Consider the following 18700-nt stretch of genomic DNA (forward strand, 5'->3'; position numbering starts at 1 on the left):
CATCTCTTTGAGAGCCTTCCTCTTCTTCTCTGCCCCTCCGCTTTACCAAGCTTGATGTCCCTCTCTAGGGACTGGTCTCTCCTGACAGCAAGATCTCACCATCCTCTCTTTGGAGCATGCCGGCCGTACACTTGCTAAGACAGATTTGTTTGTCCTTTTGGCAGCCTGATACTTTCCCTTTCCTTTGCCAGCGACACAATCCAGATGCATCAATCCACTGTCCAACTTTTACACCTACAGCAAGCAGCGGCAAGTACCAGTGCTTGGTTCAGGTGCATCCTAGTGCCCAAAGTCATATCCTCGCTTCTCAACGCTCTAAAAGAGGTCTTGTGGAGCAGATTTACCCAATGCAGCACAGTTTTTGCTCTCTTGACTGATGCTTCTATGGGCACTGATTGTGGATCCAAGCAAGACAAAATCCTTGATAGCTTCCACCTTTTCTCCATTAATCATGGCGTTACCTATTGGCCCAGGTGTGAGGGTTTGGGTCTCCTTTCCATCGAGCCATAACCCATATCGAAGGCTGCCATCCCTCACCTGCAGGCACAAGTGCAAGTCTCCTTTGCTTTCCGCAAGCCAGCTGTGCCATCTGTATACCACAGGTTGTAAGCCTTCCTCCTTCCCGAAGCCCTATTCTTCCCGATGCCCTGCCAGCTTCTCTGATGATTTGCTCGGCATGCAGACTGAACAAGTATGGTCAGAGGATAAGGTCCTGACGCACATCTTTCCTGCTTTTAGACCATGCGGCATTTCCTCGTTCCATCCGCGCAACTGCCTCTTGTGCCACGGACAAGTTCCGAGTGAGCACGATGAGGTGCTCTAGAATCCCCACTCTCTCAAGGTCATCCCGACAGCCAGAGAGGCCTTTGCATAGTCAACACAGCACAAGTAGGTCGCTGGCGTTCGCTTTCAGCCAAGGTCCACCGAACACCAGCAATGACAGACCTTGTTCCGCCTCCTCTTCCTTAGGCAGCTCCCGGTCAGCATGTTACTGCAGCTGCTGTTGGGTGACCTTGCGCAGCATTTTACTTGCATGTGCTATCCGTGATATTGTTTTATTATTTGCACATTCCGGGTCAGCTTTCTTTGGAATCGGTACAAAGATGGATCTCTTATATGGATTGCTTCCAGTCAATTGGCCAAGTAGTAACCGTCTCCCAAATTTTCTGCATACTAGGGGGTGTTTCAAGTGCTCCATCAGCTTGTGGAAACATTTCCACTGCTAGTCCATCGATGCGGGGAGCCTTGTTTTGGCTCAGGTTTCCTGTGCAGCGTGGACGTCCTCCTTCAGCATGATTATTAAAGAGCGTGGACCTTAGTGACAGGTCAACATTTAGGAAGTGGTAGGTTTCCAGTATGTTTCACCATTGCTTTTCGTGTCTTTACTTGTGTATTTTTACAATTTAATTCTTAATAGTGGCTTACAATTGGCTCCTCCCATAAAAAAGCCCCCAAACAATTACTATGCCACCAATGGGCTCCCTAAAATCATAATCACCAGCTCCCACAAGCTGGTGGGAGCCCACCCCAGCATACATCCCACTGCCTTTGGCTGACATTCAGACAGGCAGGATGTAACTGTGTTTATATGCTGACCAGGGGAGCCAAAATGCAAAAGGGAATGGGGAGGTCCCCGACACGCAAGGCTCCCAGGAGGTGGCTGCATGGTGCGGGGAGTGGGGAGCAGGGAGGAGAAGCCATGTCCACTGGGTGAAAGTGGGGCAGGCAAGGGTCTCGAATGTGGGTGCATCTGAGGAGCAATCACAGGCAGTCCAGAGGGTCCTTGGATGGCTTCAACCTTCTCTGTGAAGCAGGGGGAGGAGCTGCTCACAGGCTGGGCCGAGCCCCCCGGGTGTGCACGGGAACACACTCAGAGACCAGTTGGGAGGTCCCGTCCCCCCAGAGGGACTTTGGGAGAAAGGACTGGCAATCTCCTTCTGAAGAACACCGTGGAAACCCCTCCGGAGCAGAGCTCTGCTCTGACACTCAAGGGTGTCCTTGGGTCAGAATCGAGGCAACAGTAACTGGGGTTACTGTGGGGTAGGAGATGGTGGGGGAGAAGGAACAATGAGAAACCCCAGTGCCTAAGAGCGGGCAGCACCCACTGACTGCCATGCGGCATCAGGGACCCAGGAGGGGTTGGAGGGGTTTTGACACTGTGGTGGGGCTGCTCTGCAGATGTGTGACTGTCCTCGTGAGTTGGACCGGACAGAGTGGAGTGTTCCAGAAGCCATGTGAGTGGGGGACAGGCCAGAGAGGCCAAGTAAGAATGCTGGGAGTTCCAGGCAGACAAATAAACAAACAAGCAAGCAAAAACAAACAAACCCAAAATTCATTGCCAGTGAGTGGATTCTGACTCATGATGACCCTGGAGGACAGAGTAGAACTGCCCCAATGGGTTTGAGAGGCTGTAACCCCTTACAGGAGCAGAAAGCCTCATCTTTTTCCCATGGAGCAAGCGGTGGTTTCAAACTACCCTCTTGGCAGTTAGCAGTCCACTGCATGAGCACTGCACCACCAGGGCTCTGGGAGTTCAAGCTGTGGAGGGCTCTCTGTACAGCACCTTGAACCTGGTTCCCAACCTTTGTCCAGACTTCTGCTGGCATCCTCCCGCGTTCCTTCCTGACTCCAGGTCCCCAGGGATCTGGCTGCACGGCTCACAATGCCCCCTCCTCCCCGGGCTCCGTGCTACTCCGTGTCCCCAGGCAGCGCCCTCCCTGTGTGCTGGCTCGCCTGGCCTTTCCCCAGCTTGTTTTTTTAGGACGGGTCTCTGGTGGTGCAGATGGAGGCATGCTCGACTGCTAACTGAAAGGTTGGCGGTTTGAATCTACCAGAGGCACCTCAGGAGCCCCGGTGGCCTAGTGGTGACATGTTGGTCTGCAGTTTGCACAAGTTGCCAGCAGCTCAAAACCACCAGCTGAACCGAGAGAAAGAGGAGGTTTTCTACTCCCGTGGAGAGTGACAGCCTTGGAAACTCACAAGGCCAGTTTCACTCAGTCTACTCTATAGGGTCATTGGGAGTTGGAATCAACTTGATGGCAGCAAGTTTGGTGTTTAGAGGCACCTCGGGAGACATGGAAACCTGCATGATGCAGTTCTGTGGGGTCCCCTGGACCTCCAAGACTCAGCATCTATTCGAGGTCAGCTACCACCACTGCTTATTGGGCTGCTAACTACAAGGTGGCAGCAGTTCGAAACCCCGAGCCACTCTGTGGGAGAGAGACGGGGCTTTCTACTCCTGATCAAGAGTACAGTCTCAGAAACTCACAGGGGGCAGTTCTACTCTGTCCTGTAGGGTCGCTATGAGTTGGCACCGACTTGATGGCAGGGAGTTTGAGACCACTGCTGCTTACAGCGACTGTCTAGGGCAGAGCAGAACTGTCCCTGTGGGTTTCCAAAGTTGTCAGTCTTTCTGGAGGCAGAGAGCCCATCTTTCTCCAGAGGAGCGGCTGGTGGTACCAAACTGCTTCATCTTGTGTAACCAGTTGGTATTGACTAGGTGGCAGTGAGTTTTGAGTTTGACAGCTCCTGCCCCACTCTGGGCCTCTCTTCCCCTTGGGGCCTCCTCTGGCCTCCAGCTGGACCCTGTAGCCCACCCCCACCTCCACCACCCACTCAGTGTCATGAAAGAGGGTCTCACTTAGCTGATGCCTGTGGCTCTGAGCTAGTGGGTGAGAGGGCTGTGGCCATTACATAATATATTGTTAACTTGAGACTATTAAGAGTGAATGGGGTGGAGTTTAGACTGTCAATCAGGTCACAGCTTGATGACCTCATTTGCAGGCGCTAAGGAGATAATAGCTCACTGGAGGCAGGACACACACTCACTCCCTGCGAGGCATTGCCGCTGACAAGACACATGAAGCTACACTAGAGCCCTGGAGCTGAAAGAGTCGTCACATGGAGAGCCTGCCAGCGCTGAGATGCATCCACTGCCACTGATTCACAGACTTTCCACCCACTGGACTGTGATCTTGCATTCGGCATCATTGCATGTGTTGCCTGAGTCTGAAGAAGAATCTTTAGTTTGGTTTCGGACATATGGGCTAAGATTGGACGTAGGGATTTGATCTGGTGGGCTGGGACGTTTTCTTACTGTGCAATTACTCTTTGATATAAAGTTCTCTCATACATATACATGAGTATCTATGAATCTGTTTCTCTAGTCCACCCAGACTAGTACCAGAGTAGCTGTGTGAAGTCTGGCCCTGAGTTTAGGAAGACTCAGGATTTGAGAAGAGGTGGAATTATTGGAAAGGGCAGCAAGGGCTGATTCAATTAAGCCACAGACGAATGATAGGTGGCAGCGCGGTGAATGTCATTTGGGGCCCTGTCCCCAGTTCAGTGCTCTGTTCTTTGAGCCACTGTGGCAGGGCTCCAAGGGGCGCCTGCAGAAGGAGCGGGGAGACAGTTAAAGATCATTGGCTGTTAGTCACCCGCCTTTCGGTATCACTGCGCACTCGGCCAAACTCGAATTTCTCGAGAGTTTGTTATTCCAGGTGGCTGATTGCCAAACCACAAACCCTCAGTCAGCGCAATCTGTCAGCTTCCTGCCGGAGAAGGATATGCTAATGACATGCAAATGACCCTGCCGAGTGGGGCGCCCGGCGATCATTCATCCAGTAACCACGGCTCCTGCAATATATTGCTATGAAATATTAGACCCAGTTATTTTATGTAATGATATAATACAGTTTTGTCTATTGCACTGTTGTTTTAATCTATAATTATATATAATCTCGCACCATTCCTACAATACAGTAATATAATATAATTATAAGGCACTATACATCTCATTCATTATCAATATAATAGCACTTTGGATCATTAGTGCCTTCTGGGAAAGCAAGCACCCTTGCCTGTTCCCATGATCCCGACCTTCCTGTCACCCTGGATCCGCATCCTGGGAGGCAATGGGCTCACCCAAAGGGCTCCGGACGTGTACCTAGGACATTGGTGGGTGAGTACCGCCCACAACCCCAGCCCACAACTCTCCACTCTTGGCCTCACTAATGTCTTCACGTCTGCCCCCCACAATGCCTGCAGACGAGGGCTGGCGGGCTGAGGACAGGCCCAGGCCCTCTCAGGGGCCCCTGTCAGCTGAGACTGCTCACCTGCAGGGCCTTAGCTGGTGTGTCACTGCTGGAAGGCCTAAGCCCACAGGAGAGGTCTGTGTTCCGAGACCTCAGAGTCGGGTGCAGGAGTTTGTCCCTACCTCTTCCCAACCACGAACAAATCCCCATATTTATCAACAAGTAGAGGTTTACAACATAAATAATCAGTGTGTCTTAGGAGATTAAAAATAGCTGACAAAAGCAAGACAGGAGGACAGATCGAGCTCAGTTTACTCCCACATAGAAAACGTCTCCCTATTCATGTATTTATTACGGGATGACAAGCAGTCAGAGGCTGGCACGTGCAGAAGGCTCTAGGGCAGGGCTGGCCAGGCAGGGGGCTGTGGCGCAGGCTGAGGCATCGGGGCTGGCCCAGGCTCAACCCCATTCCTAATATCCTCATCATGGGGATTCCCTATGATCTCCATAGCAATATGACAATTCAATGTGACCGAGCCATCTCTGGGCTCCACTTGGGGGAGTTAAAAGCCCACGATGAACATTCAGATCCTGGCTCCCTCTGCATTCATCTTTGCTGTAACATTTGTCAAGTGTCCAATTAGCCACTGGTGGGGGTGGGGCGGGGGGGATGACACATTAAGGGGTAGGTCTGGCCTCACAGGCAACAAGGTATCATGTGGGGAGATGTGCTTTCTGGTGGCAGCTGATGACAAGGATGGGGCAGCAGGAAAGGGTGCAGGAAGGTCGTGGGGAAAAGGCTCTAGTGATGTGACCTGCAGCCTCTGGCTTGTAAGGTGGGGCCAGGCCATCCTCTGGGGGCACTAAAACCCAAACCCAATCTGTCCCTGTCCAGGTGATGCCCATGCACCGAGGGCTACTCCACACATCGCAGGGCAGAACTGCACCATCGCCCTTTCTTGGCTGTGATCCTTATGGAAGTGGACGGCCAGGGCTTCTTCCCTGGATGGGTTCAAACAGCCAACCTCTAGATCAGTAGTCAAGAGCCAGCTATTTGTGCCACCCAAGGACTCTCCAAAAAGCAGGGCTGAGCTGGAGCCTCCTCTAGGCTTCCATTCTCCCAATCTAAAGGAAGAGGCCTTGGTCTCCACCCAGAAGAGCACCCACCTCCAGTTATTCTCACCAAGCCTGCACCCGCGTCTTCTGCCACCACGTGAGACTTTCAGCAGAGGGCAGGCTTGTGCACGTGGTTCAGACCCACTGGCTTCTTGCAGTGACCTTGCCCCTTGTCCCAAACAGGTTTCCTGGGATGTGTGGGTCGGCGTGAGGAGTGGCTTCCTGGTGGTGTGTCATAGGAAGGCCCTATCGTCCTGACACATATTTTCACCACTGGTTACAGCGTTGCCCCTAAATCCCAGCAAGTGTCTGGAAAGAGGCTTCTGACCCAAGTGGTTCTAAGTGCCTGGCCAGGCTGGCCACGCACGCCCTATGCTGCCTTTAGATGATGGGACTTTGGGGTCAGAGTGACCCACCTCAGAGATGGAGGGAGGCCAATACAGAGTCAATGCCCCCTACCCCATAGTCCTCCTTCGGTTTGGTTTTGTGAGAAGGACTTGCGGGGGGGTGGGGGGTGGGTTATCAATCACTGCCTTGTGCATGATTCGGTCTCACGTCCGTCTCCACTAGGGTGGGTGCTGGGTCAGCCAGGAGTGACATGGATCTGCCTCAGTGAACACAGGGAGAGGCCCCCATGGCCTCATTACCTTTCCACGTGGTCCACGTTGCCTGCCACGCCAAGTCCCCCGAGGGTGTAAATCTTGCCATCGTAGACCAGGCTGTTGTGCCGACAGCGGGGGACGGTCATTCTGGAGACAAGGTTCCAGTTATCGAGCAGGGACATATAGCACCAGACATCAGCCAGCGTCACCCCTGATTCCATCCCACCTGTAGGCAGTACGGGGTGGGGGGCAGAAGAGCAGGCAGGGAGTGAGGTGGGGCTGAGGCTGGGCAGGCCCCACCCCAGGGTCATAGGAGAGGTGTCACCTGCACAGTAGACACTTCTGGGCCTTGGCCTTCCTCAGCCCTCACAACAGGGGATGGGTCCCCTTGGGAAGCCCATGCCATCCCCCACCCCAGCCCCGAGGGGCCTCACCTGAGAGGTAGATATTGTCCCCGGCACTCACGACACTGAAGAATTCCCGCTCATAGAAGGGCAAGGAGGCCAAGGGGTACCATTTGTTGCTCTGCGGGTTCCAGCAGGTGACAGCCACCAGGGAGCGCTGGGTCATCCCCACCATCTGACGGCCCCCAACCAAAACGATGACCTCAGCGACACCTGCAGGGACACGGATGGGCACCCTTGAGGCGTGCCCTGCGTGGCACTTCCCAGGGATGGGGTGGGGGGTGAGGGACAGAGGGACCCTAGCCACCTGCCTTTCGGGGGCCTATCCCTTGCTACCTGCTGAGAAGCGGGGCCTGGTCCGGGGCGTCTGCATCTCCTGGCGAGCGTGAGGCAGCATGTGGTAGCGTTTGGCCTCGTTGACCAGGTCCCGGCACGCTTCGGACGACTTGATGAGCTCCTCGTTGTCCACCACGTTGAGCAGGTAGCTGGGGTGGATGAAGGGGAGGCGCACCACGGCCAGCAGCTCCGCGGCATACTGCAGGGGCGGGGACAGGGAGTTAGTCGGCTCACATCCGAACCCACTGGCCGGTTGTATTGAGAAGAGAGAAGGGTAAGGTCTGGCCACGTTCAGCTGTCCTGGGTGTGGGAGGGGGTGTGCCCTGCTCAGCCCAGTCTGGAGTGGGTGCTAACAGCCGCCAGAGGGGCAGGGAGGGAGGCAGAGGCCCAGGAGGCCGCAGCCACCCCTCTCTCTGGGCCATCTCTGCAGAGCCTCCCCATTCACCCCACCCAGACGGGGCCCCTGTGTCCTGCCAGGCAGGGCATGAGGGGCACTAGGGCCGAAGCAGGCAGACTCCTGGATCCGTGTCCCTCCAAAGGGGATCATGGGAACTGATGGGGCAACCCGGGAAAGTAACCTTTCCTTGAAAGGCCATGGTGGCTGTCCAGCTTGCCCCTCGCACAGGTCAGAGGCCGCGTCTACCCCACGTCACACCAGGGGCACCACATTGCCTTCCACGCACCCCTGGGTCCCTTGCCCTCTGCTGAGGGCTTTTCAGAGATGGACTTGCGGCTGACCTCCCGCCTGGCAGATACTTGGCCTGCCGCTCTCGCTTCACCCAACCAATCAGTGATGACGACTGCGTGTCAACACCTCGTGCCACCACTCTGGGACACCCGTGAGCTCCTCATTGGGCTGCAAAGACAAGCAGAGGCTAGCCTCTGACTGGGAGGACACGCGATGTCGTTCTGTACAGGGCGATGGTGGGGCACAGAGGAAGTGTCTACTTAGGGGGCGCCAGGCTTCACAGAGCAGATGGCACCTGAGCTGAGTGCTGCAGGGTGGTGGCGGCTGTTGGCTGCGGCTGACCCCAAATCTAGGCATCCCCCCCACCCCCCCGCACCAGGGGATCAGACCCACAGGCCTTGCATGGTCAGATTTTTTTTAAAGCATCGATAGTGAGGTAGTTAATTGTGCCAATCTGGTCGATAAACACATGTGGGATTAATTGAAGGGCAGAAGGATAAATGGCTCAGTGAGCCTCGCCTTTCTAGTCCTCAGGTCTCTTGCTTTGTGATGGTCGCACCAGGGTGCAGCTGCCTTAGCAGTTCCCTGCGTCAGCTGGCAAGGCTGATTTCCTGCAAGACATCCCCAAGGAGAAGCCACATGGACCTACCCTGATGCAGCCCTGGGTGCTGGAGCAGCCGTATGGAGACCCCTGCCAGAGCTGAGATGCTTACAAGTTCACTGACTCAGCTTTCCCCCTGCAGTCGGCATCATTGCCTCTGTTTTGTGAGATGGAGGAGGACTTTGTGGATTGGTGTTGGACATAAGGGTTCATGTTGGACTTGTGGGCTTGGGCAACAGGAGTGTAGGTTTGTTTCTCTAAAGTACCCAGACTAATACAGACAGCCAGACCTTTCTTCCTGGCTTCCTCTTAGTTTGGAAGCTCGCTGAAATGTGTTCAGCCTCCACCGACAGACCAGGCAGTGGATCCCCCCTTGTGGAGGTGATCCACACTCGTGACAAGCCCACAGACAGAGCACAACTGCCCTCATAGGGTTTCAAGAGAACCACATCTATGGAGGCGTGGACAGGACATTGTCGTTGATTTCATTTCTTCAGATGGCCTGTGTTAATATATACAGTAGGTTTCAGTCAGAACCAACCCCCCCTCCAAAAAATATCCCTTCAGATTCCTTATCCCTTAACCCTAAATAGTGAACAGAGTGACTTAAGAAAAGAAAGGGGAAAAAAAGCTGTCATTCTGAAGAGTGCAGGCTGCCTCATCTTTCTCCTTTGGAGCGGGTAGTGGGTTTGAACCACCAACCTTCCGGTTAGCAGTGTGCTTAACCCCTGTGCAACTCCCGGGGCACCTTGCTGGCAGTCCTGGCAGACCCAAATCCGTTTGCTTGTTGGCTACAGGAGGGTTCTGGCAGGGTGAGGGCTAGGCAGCAGACAGGGAGAGAGCCGGTCCTCTGATGCCAGGCTTGCTACAGATTCTGGAGTTGATGAGGGAACTGACCAGGGATTTTAAACAGAGAAATTGCACGATCAAGTCTGCTCTTCAGAAAGACCACTCAGGCTGCAGCGTGCAAAACGGATTTGGAAGGGGCTCGCTTAGGTGATGCTGGCAGTAATTCTGGGGAGATTAAGTTGGCCTGAATGGGGGGGGGCTTGAGAGAAGCAAACCCACTTATGAGAGATGAAGGAGGGAGAAATGACAGAAATGTGGGGTCCAGGGCCAGTGGAAAGGGATGGTGGCGTCCATCTTGAGTCACAGGATGAACTGAAGTCAGAGGCACAGGTCGACATACAGGCTCGGGATCGATCAACTAGAGGGGCTGGGTGGGCGGGGGGGAATCTGGTTGGCGAAGCTCATGGGTGTCTGACGGTAAGGGTCTAGTGCTCGGGAGGGCCATCTGGGCTGGGGGCTGAGATGGCAGTGCATTGGCAGGCTATGCTATGACAGTTTCCCAGTCCCCTTCCTTCCTTCCTCTGGAAGTGAACCTTGGCCCTCCCCACTTCATCCTCCTGGAAGTGGTGACTGGGGGGTAATGAGGGAGGGGCACTAGCTCTGTAACCTATGTTACCTATGTCTGTAACCTCCGTCTGCCCAATGCTGTAGGAACCAGCACTGGGCCCATTCCACCTTTCCTTGGCCCCGTGGGTCCCTGCTCTCAATAGCCCTCATCATCTGGCCTCCAGTGACCTCAGGTTACTCTGGGCTTCAGCACCCCTCACCCAATTCTTCCTGGGTGGGTCCTCACTTTGGGTCCAGTGTCCCCATTTGTTGGTCTCTGGGTGGATTCTGGGTTCTCTGAGAACTCCCCATGCTGTGGGCCAATTCCTGGAGCCTCCTTACATGCTATAAGCAAGGTGCTTCTGCTCTGGTCCGGACCTCCGGCCAGTACTTTCAAGCCAGCAGCAGCTCCCTGACCTCAAGACCTCCCCCTGGAGCTCCCGCCTTTCCTTTTTCCCTCTGCACTGTCTCCGAGCCTCCATCTGTCCCCTCTGAGGCACTCAGCCTCTCTCTGCCACACCTTCAGCGGTGTTCCACCTCTACATGGTCTCCACTCAGTCCCTGTGATATCCATCCCCCGTCCTCCCCTCACCTCAGTGCCCAGAGGATGCGGGGCTCCTCCTGCTGGTCTGAGCTCAAAACCCCTAGAGGCCCTCTCTCTGTGGGGCCATGGGGCTGCCCAGCTGGGCTCTGTGGCTTCCTGTTTGGCTTGGGTTCTCCTGGGCAGAATTCCCATCTTGACGCTCTCTCGTCACCTCTCTGCTCTCTCAGCATCCAAGTACCTCCTTTCCCTCTGCCCAAAGAACCCAGGTGGCAGGCGTTGTGGTTAGGTGTTGGCCTGCTAACCAAGAGGCCGGCAGTTCAAAACCACCAGCTGCTCCTCGGGAGAACGATGAGGCTTTCTACTCCCACAATGAGTAGGCAGGGTGGCTGTGAGTCAGAACTGACCGGATGGCAGTTTGGATTTGGTTTCCCTCGCCCAGGCTCCCTGCTTCCCCCTGCTGGTCAGACCATGCAGCCCCGCCTCCTCTCCCCAACTTCATGTTGGCCCTGCCTCCCTGCTGTGATGCCTGCCATCTACCTGTGCGCGAGAAGCAGGGTCCTTCTTGATCCACTTGATGACCGTCTCGTACACCAGTTCCTCGGCCTTGGTGTTGAGGCTGTCGTTGGAGAGGTACGCGATGAAGTCGTCCTTGGAGATGCTGAGGATCTCCTCCTGGGCCGCCACTTCAGGGAAGATCTGCAGCGCGAAGGCCTTGGCCATGTGGTAGAGCTCGCCGCACTGCACGGCCTCGGCCATGGCCAGCACCCCCAGGCAGTTGCTGGCTGTCAGCTGCTTCTCTGGGGGCAAGAGCGAAGGTCACTGACCAAAGGCCCTGGACGGGGGCAACACCATCCCTCTATTCCAGTGGTTCTCAACCTGTGGGTCTCGACCCCTGTGTGTGTGGTGGGGGTGTCGAAGGACCATTTCACAGGGGTCGCCTGATTCATCACAGTAGCAAAATGACAGTGATGAAGTAGCAATGAAAGTAATTTTTATGGTTGGGGGGATCATCACAACATGGGGACTGTATTCAGGGTTTCGGCATTAGGAAGGCTGAGAACCACTGCTCTACTACCTGTCACCCTCTCTGGCCTCGGGTCCTATTTGCTCACCTCCAGCTGCCTCCCACTCTCCATGCATCCCGGGGTCTGGGAGCTTCAACGATATTCCCTTGGCTCTCTTTTACCACAACTCCCTTGGACCCTCTTTGGGTCCCCTTCAGCTCCTGCAAGTCCTGGGACTGAGAGACCTCAGTCATTGAGGTGTGATAGTGGCCCAGCTCCTCATAGATGTCTTCCATAATGGGTGGGTACGTGTGAGCGCTCACAAGCGTCCTTTAGGGCCAGGCCGCTAGTAGCACACACCCCCACCCCCCATGTACCCATCCACTCTCTCCCAGGTGACTTAAGTCTCCCCTGACCTGACCCTCCAAAATCTGGACTCAGTCTGGACAGCTCTCTTGAGGTTTAGCTGAATGTGCCTTGGGCCCGGAAAGCCCAGCTTTGAAGATGGGGGCCTGACAATTCAATATTGCTTGGCCCCCTAATTGTCTCCACTGTATCTGCTTCCATCTCCAGCTTCAGCCCACTTTCTGTCTCAACCTCCAGGGGTTTGGGGTGGTGGTGGTGATTGTGTGTGTGTGTGTGTGTGCGTGTTCTGTCCAGGGAGGACGTGTGTGGTGTGTGTGTGTGTGTGTGTGGTGTGTGTTCTGTCCAGGGAGGACGTGTGTGGTGTGTGTGTGTGTGTGTGGTGTGTGTGTGTACGTGTTCTGTCCAGGGAGGACGTGTGTGGTGTGTGTGTGTGTGTGTGTGTGCGTGTTCTGTCCAGGGAGGACGTGTGTGGTGTGTGTGTGTGTGTGTGTGTGTGTGTTCTGTCCAGGGAGGACGTGTGTGGTGTGTGTGTGTGAGTGTGTGTGTGTGTGTGTGTGTGAGAGAGAGAGAGATTCTGGTCTTAGTTATTCCCTCTCCCTGCCCAAGTGAGGCGGCAGCAAACTGTCAGCGTGATCTCTGAGTTAGGGATCTGCCGGAAGCTTCTGACATCAGGCTCCCCATTTTGAGTAATAGGTCTTGCATCTTAGAGACAGCCCCCAAGCCACTACCAGATGAGCATCTGTGTGGACCAGGTATTAAGCATGTTAAAGGAAATAAGATGTGTTCAGGGTAAAGCCAGCAGGACGAGAAGACCAGGCCTGGGGTCTCCCCACACTGGTTCTCACAACTTGCCCCAAATCACACCTACAATTGGGGCGGGCTCATGCTAATCACGCAGGGATCCAAATTAGCATCTTCAAACACCTTTGGCAAACTCAGCCGCACCGGACCTCTCTTCCTTAACCCCTGGCGGTTTCACATTCTTTCCCATCTGTGACGCCCCCTCACCCCTCAACCCCCTTCCCTTGCGCCCCCCCACTCCCCCGCAATCCCTGCCCGCATGCGCTCCCCGCTCACCGAGGAAGGACACACAGACTTTGCAAAAGGTGTGGAACTGGAACTTGCTGGCCGCCTCCAGCAGCGTCTTGGCGTTGGCCGAGTCGATGACCAGGGACCCCGTGTAGACGAACTCGAGCAGCAGTTCCAGGACGTCGGCCTGCAGGTTGGACAGGACCAGCTCCAGCTTCTCGCGGCCGCCCTGGCCGCCCTCACGCAGGGACCTAGGCACAGAGACCGGAGTGTCCTTACCCGCTGGCTCCCGCGGCCGCGGCGCCGCGTCCTCACAGGGCCAGGGTTCCCTGCACACCTCGGTCACGCCCTTCGTTTAGTCTCAAAGGACACGCCAATGGACACACCTGACCCTACTGACCTGACCCGGGATCTGAAAGAAAAGAGTCTGACCAGGGAGGCCCCAGAACAGAAAAAACCCTGCGGTCATTATCACTACTTGGCATGTCCATGCAAAAAAAAAAAAAAGGTGCAAATTAAAAAGCATGAGCTGTGGATGGGGACGAGGACCAGGACTGGCCTCAAAGGGAAACAATACGCTGGCCCCCTCGCTTGCAGCTGGTCTTTCCACCCAGCGCGACCTACAAGCCATGGGGGCGCCCAAGACACAGGCCTCGGGTAGGAGGTGCCCCCGCGGGCCTGAGGCTGGCGAGGCTCCCGATTAGCTGCGATCCCAGCCAATCCGGAGACTTCCTTGGATCGCGCACCTACCCCCCTCCTACCCCGTAGGTCCCCCCAACACCCGCTACAACCCCGCCTCTTTCCCAAACCATATTGTTTCCTTTTAGGCGTGGAAAGGAAGCCCTTCATGACATTGCTGGGAAACCGAGGACGAGACGAGATAGACGGACAGAATGGTTAGAGCTGGGGTGGAGGGAGAGGGGAGCAACCAAGGACTTCCGCCACAGACAGCCAGCAGCCATGACCTGGGACCTGGCCAGGGGCGGGGCCCTCCTGCCACATGGAACACGGGGTCAGAGGTCAGAGTGGCCTGCGTGTAGAGTGTGCATCGGGCTTGTGAACTTGGGGGAGGGGGGAAAGGGACACAAATATATAATATATATATATAAGTATGCTTTATATTTGGTGTCTACAGAAATACAAAAAAAATAAAATAAACCATTGTAAGGGCTCCTAAGGCCTGGCCAGCCGCGCCCTAAAGCTGGACCTGGAAGGAAACAGATAAAATGAAGCAAAAACAACACCGATACAGAAGTGACGCCAGGAGGAAAAAGACCCAGAGCGTTAAGAGTCAGGAGGCAGGTCTTACAGAAGTCACGGAACTGGCCGCCTGGCTAGGCCGCTCACACCAGTCCTGAGATCGACCCCAACTGAGCCGCGTCTGCCCAGGGCTGGGACAGCCAGGTGGCTGTTCCACCCAGGGGCTTCCAGTCTGGTGGCTGGTCCCTTGGGTGCATCTGTGACTGGTAACGGAGTATTGAGGTGTCCGGCAAGGGAGGCTGGCGAGGGGGGGGCAGGCTCCTGTGCAAATGGGGGGGGGGGTGCGGAGATGGGCAGGGGACCAGGGGCTTGGTCCCCAGCTCTGCCACTGGCTAGCTGGCAGCCTTGGCCTCTCAAACCCTCGGCCTCCTCTTCTGCTAGGAAGACCATTCAGCTAAATGAGGTCTCAAGTTTCCCTGGAGATTTTATGGATGAGGCTGATAAGTGAGCCTCTCTGCATGGCAGTATCTAGAATTCCATCATCAGGGCAGCTTTCTCCCAGGGCCTTTAAAACAGGCTAAAATGTGATCCTGCTGTCTGAGTAAGTGCCCAGTGTCCCTGCCCAGAGGCGCTGGCGTGGCCTTCCCCATGAAACAGCTCCTCTGACTGGGGGCCTGTGGACGGTCTGACTTCCAGCCCTGGGTGGGCCTAGAGAGGGTAGGGTTCCGGCTCAGTGGAGGTCTGAGCAGAATCCTTCCTCAAAACGACTTGGCACAGCTGTATCCTGTGGCTGTTGGGATGGGTCCTTCCACCCCACCCCTGGGTACTTTGTCCCATGTAAAAATAGTTCAATGTGGGACAACTCAGAATCTTCTAAATTCAGGCACAGCCAGACCTCAGAGGCCATCAGGTCAACCCCTGCCACCAACACCCTCCCCCTGCCCCATCTCTCACTCTGAGTCTCTTCCCCCTTTCACTTTGCTGCCCTGCCTTCTCCGTTTATTCCTGTATGCTGCCCGCCTGGCCTTTTCTCCTCGGGTCCTTCGTGCTCTGTGGAAGTCACCCTGGGGTGTCTATCGAGGCAGGCAGGGCTGATGGGTACACAGATGGCTGCTCACCTTCCCCCAGTCACTGCTGCCTCCATGCCTCCAGGCTGACTTGTCCCCCTGTCTCCCTTGTGTCCCCAGGCTGACTTGTCCCCCTGTCTCCCTTGTGTCCCCAGGCAGACACCTGAGAAGAGCTGAAGTGGGACTAAGGGGCAGACAGACAGACAGACACCCACACTAATATGCATACACACCCTGGCAAGCTGAGGCCGGTGGGGTTGCTGTGGGGAGGTGGGCGGGCAGTGGGGTCCGTAGTCCTGCAGAGGGGCCGCAAGCATGGCGGCACCTGCAGAGTCTGCCCGTTTTGCCCAGAATCTGAGCCAGGGAGAGGGTCGCTGGGGACCAGCCAGCGCCTGCCTGACGGAGGAGCACAGGGGACTGTGGGGATGCTGTGGAGGCAGGAAGGGACTGATGGGCACAGAGTCTGCAGCATGGCCGGAGGGTCCTGGGCTCTGAGCTGAATACTCATGCCCGTGGCTGCAGAGGACGATCCAGCATGGGAGGGACAGTGCCAGGCAGTCGAATTTAAGGACTGGAGGGGGCAGACAAGGCCCAGGGAGACCTTGTGGTGGGGGCTCCTGTGAGCACACATGGACATTTATATGTGGGTCCAGAGAGTGGGGCGGGGGGCTCTGCGTCCGACAGCAGACCTGAGCACTCCTTAGATCCTCTCCATCTCTGGACAGGACTTGCCTAGGAAACCCCTCTCAGCAGTGGGGGTCAGCCAACTCCACAAATGACCGCGGGGTCCCTGCTTTATGTGGGTTGTGGGAGTGAGCCTTCTGTTCTACCCAGTCCCACACAGTGGTGTGGGGACCTTCTGGGAGCAGTGCTGGGGGAAGGCAGGGCAGGGAAGGCATTGACAATGCCATGTCTGCCTGAAATTGCCCGGCTCCCACCAAGGCCCAGGGGCCCTGGAAGAAGATGGGAACTTCCTGGAGCCTACTACTCCCATAGGGGTGTGTGGCTGAGGGGGAGACAGGATATGGGACACAGCCCCTGCTTAGCTGGGTGCTGGGAAGGTAGAGTCCTACATAGTAGGGCATCGGACACTTCACTGCTAGCTATTGCTTCTCTGCGGCAAGAATTGCCCTCTGCAGACTGGATGCAAGTTGGAACTGGGCGTTGTTGGAACTTTGGAAGTATGGGGTGTTGGCTGAGTGCTTGACTCCTTTCTGAAAGCTTGGAGGTTCAGCCCAACCAGAGGCACCTCAGAAGAAAGGCCTGGTGATCTGTTTCCAAAAGGCCTGAGCCCGGGGGAGCCTGGTTCCAACCCCAACACCTAGAGTTTCCATAATCTGGAATCCACTGGAACGCACCAGGTTGCTTTGTTCTTTTGGAAGGGGAACTTATCAGTATAGCTCCCATCCTGACCCCCACATGCATAGCCAGGCCATCATCGGCCCCAGAATACAGACTTGGGTACGCATGGGGCCGGAGGCTGTGTGCCGTGCAAACAGGCCCTGGCTCCCCCATTGTGACTTAGTGATGGGGCGCACCTCCTTCAGAAATGTGTGCTCACCTCTTGCTATCAGGCACACGCCTGTGGAGTCTACCTGAGCTGTCACCACTCACAGACCCCCGGCTGCACACAGAAAGGAAGTGAAAGAGGTATGCCTTGGTGACTCAAGGGCAGTGGGTTCCCCACATCCGGATCAATGTGGAGTTGGTCCTGACCCAGAGCGACTCCGTGCCCAACTGAACAAAACCCTGCCCGGTCCTGCGCCAGCCTCACAACTGTTTTCAGGTCTGAGCCTGCCGAGGAACCTCGGGGTCCATCCATCTCGCCGAAGGTCTTCCTCTTGGTCGCTGCCCGGCTGCTTTCCCAAGCCCGATGTCCTTCTCCACCACTCGCCTGTCGGCTTGTCGTCCAGGGGTGGCTGGTGTGTTGCTGTGATTCCCAGCTGTGTCGTGGGTCTTTCCAATGCCAGCGGGACCACCCGCAGCAAACAGGTTTCAGTGGTGCTTCCAGACCAAGAGGAGACTATGGAGAAGGAGGAGGCTGGCATACTTCTGGGGAACTAGCTACTGAAAACCCTGTGGGCAGAATTGAAACTCTGTCACTCCATCAGGTGACCCTTGCAGCCAGTGGCGCCTGGGTGGGACCCACGGTGAAAACATTCCCCTGCACACTGAGGCTTGCGTGCTCCAGTCCAGTTGGCGGCACCTTGGGGAAGGCCCTGTGACTTACATGGAAACCCCTGTGAAGCAGTGTTCTGCACAGACACAGACTCACCGATGTTCTCCGTCATTCTTCGAGAGGAGGTGAGAAGGCCAGGATGGCCTTCAAAAAGTCCGCGGAGCACGAGAATGCAAAGACAACAGAATTTGTCCATGAACTTTTTGGAAGCTCCTACATTGAAGGGGCTTCATGAACGTTAGAAAAAATGAGCTGCTTGGTCCATGGATTTTCATTCATTGTCCAAACGGGAGAGAACCACGGGCGCCAACAGGCAGCTGAGCTGAGGGTCTCAGCTGGTGTGTGCGTGGCCGGCATCAGGGAGCCTGCTGTGCTGTATATGAGAGGGCAGCTCTCCTCCTCCTTGTTGTGACTCGGTGCCGTCGGGTCGGTTCTAAGCCCCAGCATCCCGGTGTACAGCAGAACAAAACGTCTCCCGGTCCTGTGCTGGCCTCACGATTGCTGGTCTGTTCGAGCCCACCGTTGCAGCCACTGGTTGGGGATTTCCTCTCCTTGGCTGGACTTTCCCTGCCCCTTCCTCCACCCCATGAGTCTGGGGAGAGCTGGCCCTGTCTCTAAGAAGGGGGTGCCACTGGTCCAGCCAGGGAGCTGGCATGATGGGTGTCCCCATCTCCTCCAGGGGCCAAAAAAGAAAACCCAGGGCAGGGCTTGGTCCCACTCCCAGGGGTGAGACACAGCTCTGGGTAAGGGAAGCAGTAGTCCTAGGGCCACTCCTAGTTTGACTGGAAACCCAGCCCGGCACCATGGAGTCTGTGCTGACTCCTGGTGACCAGTCCTGTGTCTGAAGAGAGCTGCTCCCTTGGCTGGTTTTCTGCGGGGTGGACCACCAGGTCTTTCTTGCGTGGCACTCTGGGTGCGACACAGAACTGCCCTGCTGCGTTCTCAAGCCTATGACCGGCCAGAAGAAGATTGCCAGGCCTTACCAGGTCTGACCTCTCCTTGTGAAGGTGTCCCCCCGCCCCCAGCAAACCCTACTGAGGGAGGGGCAGCCAGTACAGTGTGCAGCCCCTCTTGTGATCCAAAGAGGGGCTGGGGGCAGTGACCAAGGGACCGATACTCCAGGCCCAGTGTTCTCA

General features: G+C 55.9%; 1 protein-coding gene across 2 annotated transcripts in view; it reads right to left on the minus strand.

Moving 5' to 3' along the window:
* The window catches only part of KLHL29 (kelch like family member 29), a 387365-nt gene that overhangs the window by 8846 nt on the left and 359819 nt on the right, over nt 1-18700 (minus strand). For both annotated transcript variants that reach the window (XM_075557057.1, XM_075557058.1), the window contains exons 7-11: nt 13167-13369; nt 11257-11516; nt 7492-7690; nt 7186-7368; nt 6797-6977 (exon numbers count right to left, since the gene is read on the minus strand). In XM_075557057.1, coding sequence (XP_075413172.1) covers nt 6797-6977; nt 7186-7368; nt 7492-7690; nt 11257-11516; nt 13167-13369 — 1026 coding nt within the window. The remainder of the gene's footprint in view (nt 1-6796; nt 6978-7185; nt 7369-7491; nt 7691-11256; nt 11517-13166; nt 13370-18700) is intronic.

Source organism: Tenrec ecaudatus, chromosome 8 (assembly GCF_050624435.1).
Source record: "Tenrec ecaudatus isolate mTenEca1 chromosome 8, mTenEca1.hap1, whole genome shotgun sequence".
NCBI classification, from domain to species: Eukaryota; Metazoa; Chordata; class Mammalia; order Afrosoricida; family Tenrecidae; genus Tenrec; species Tenrec ecaudatus.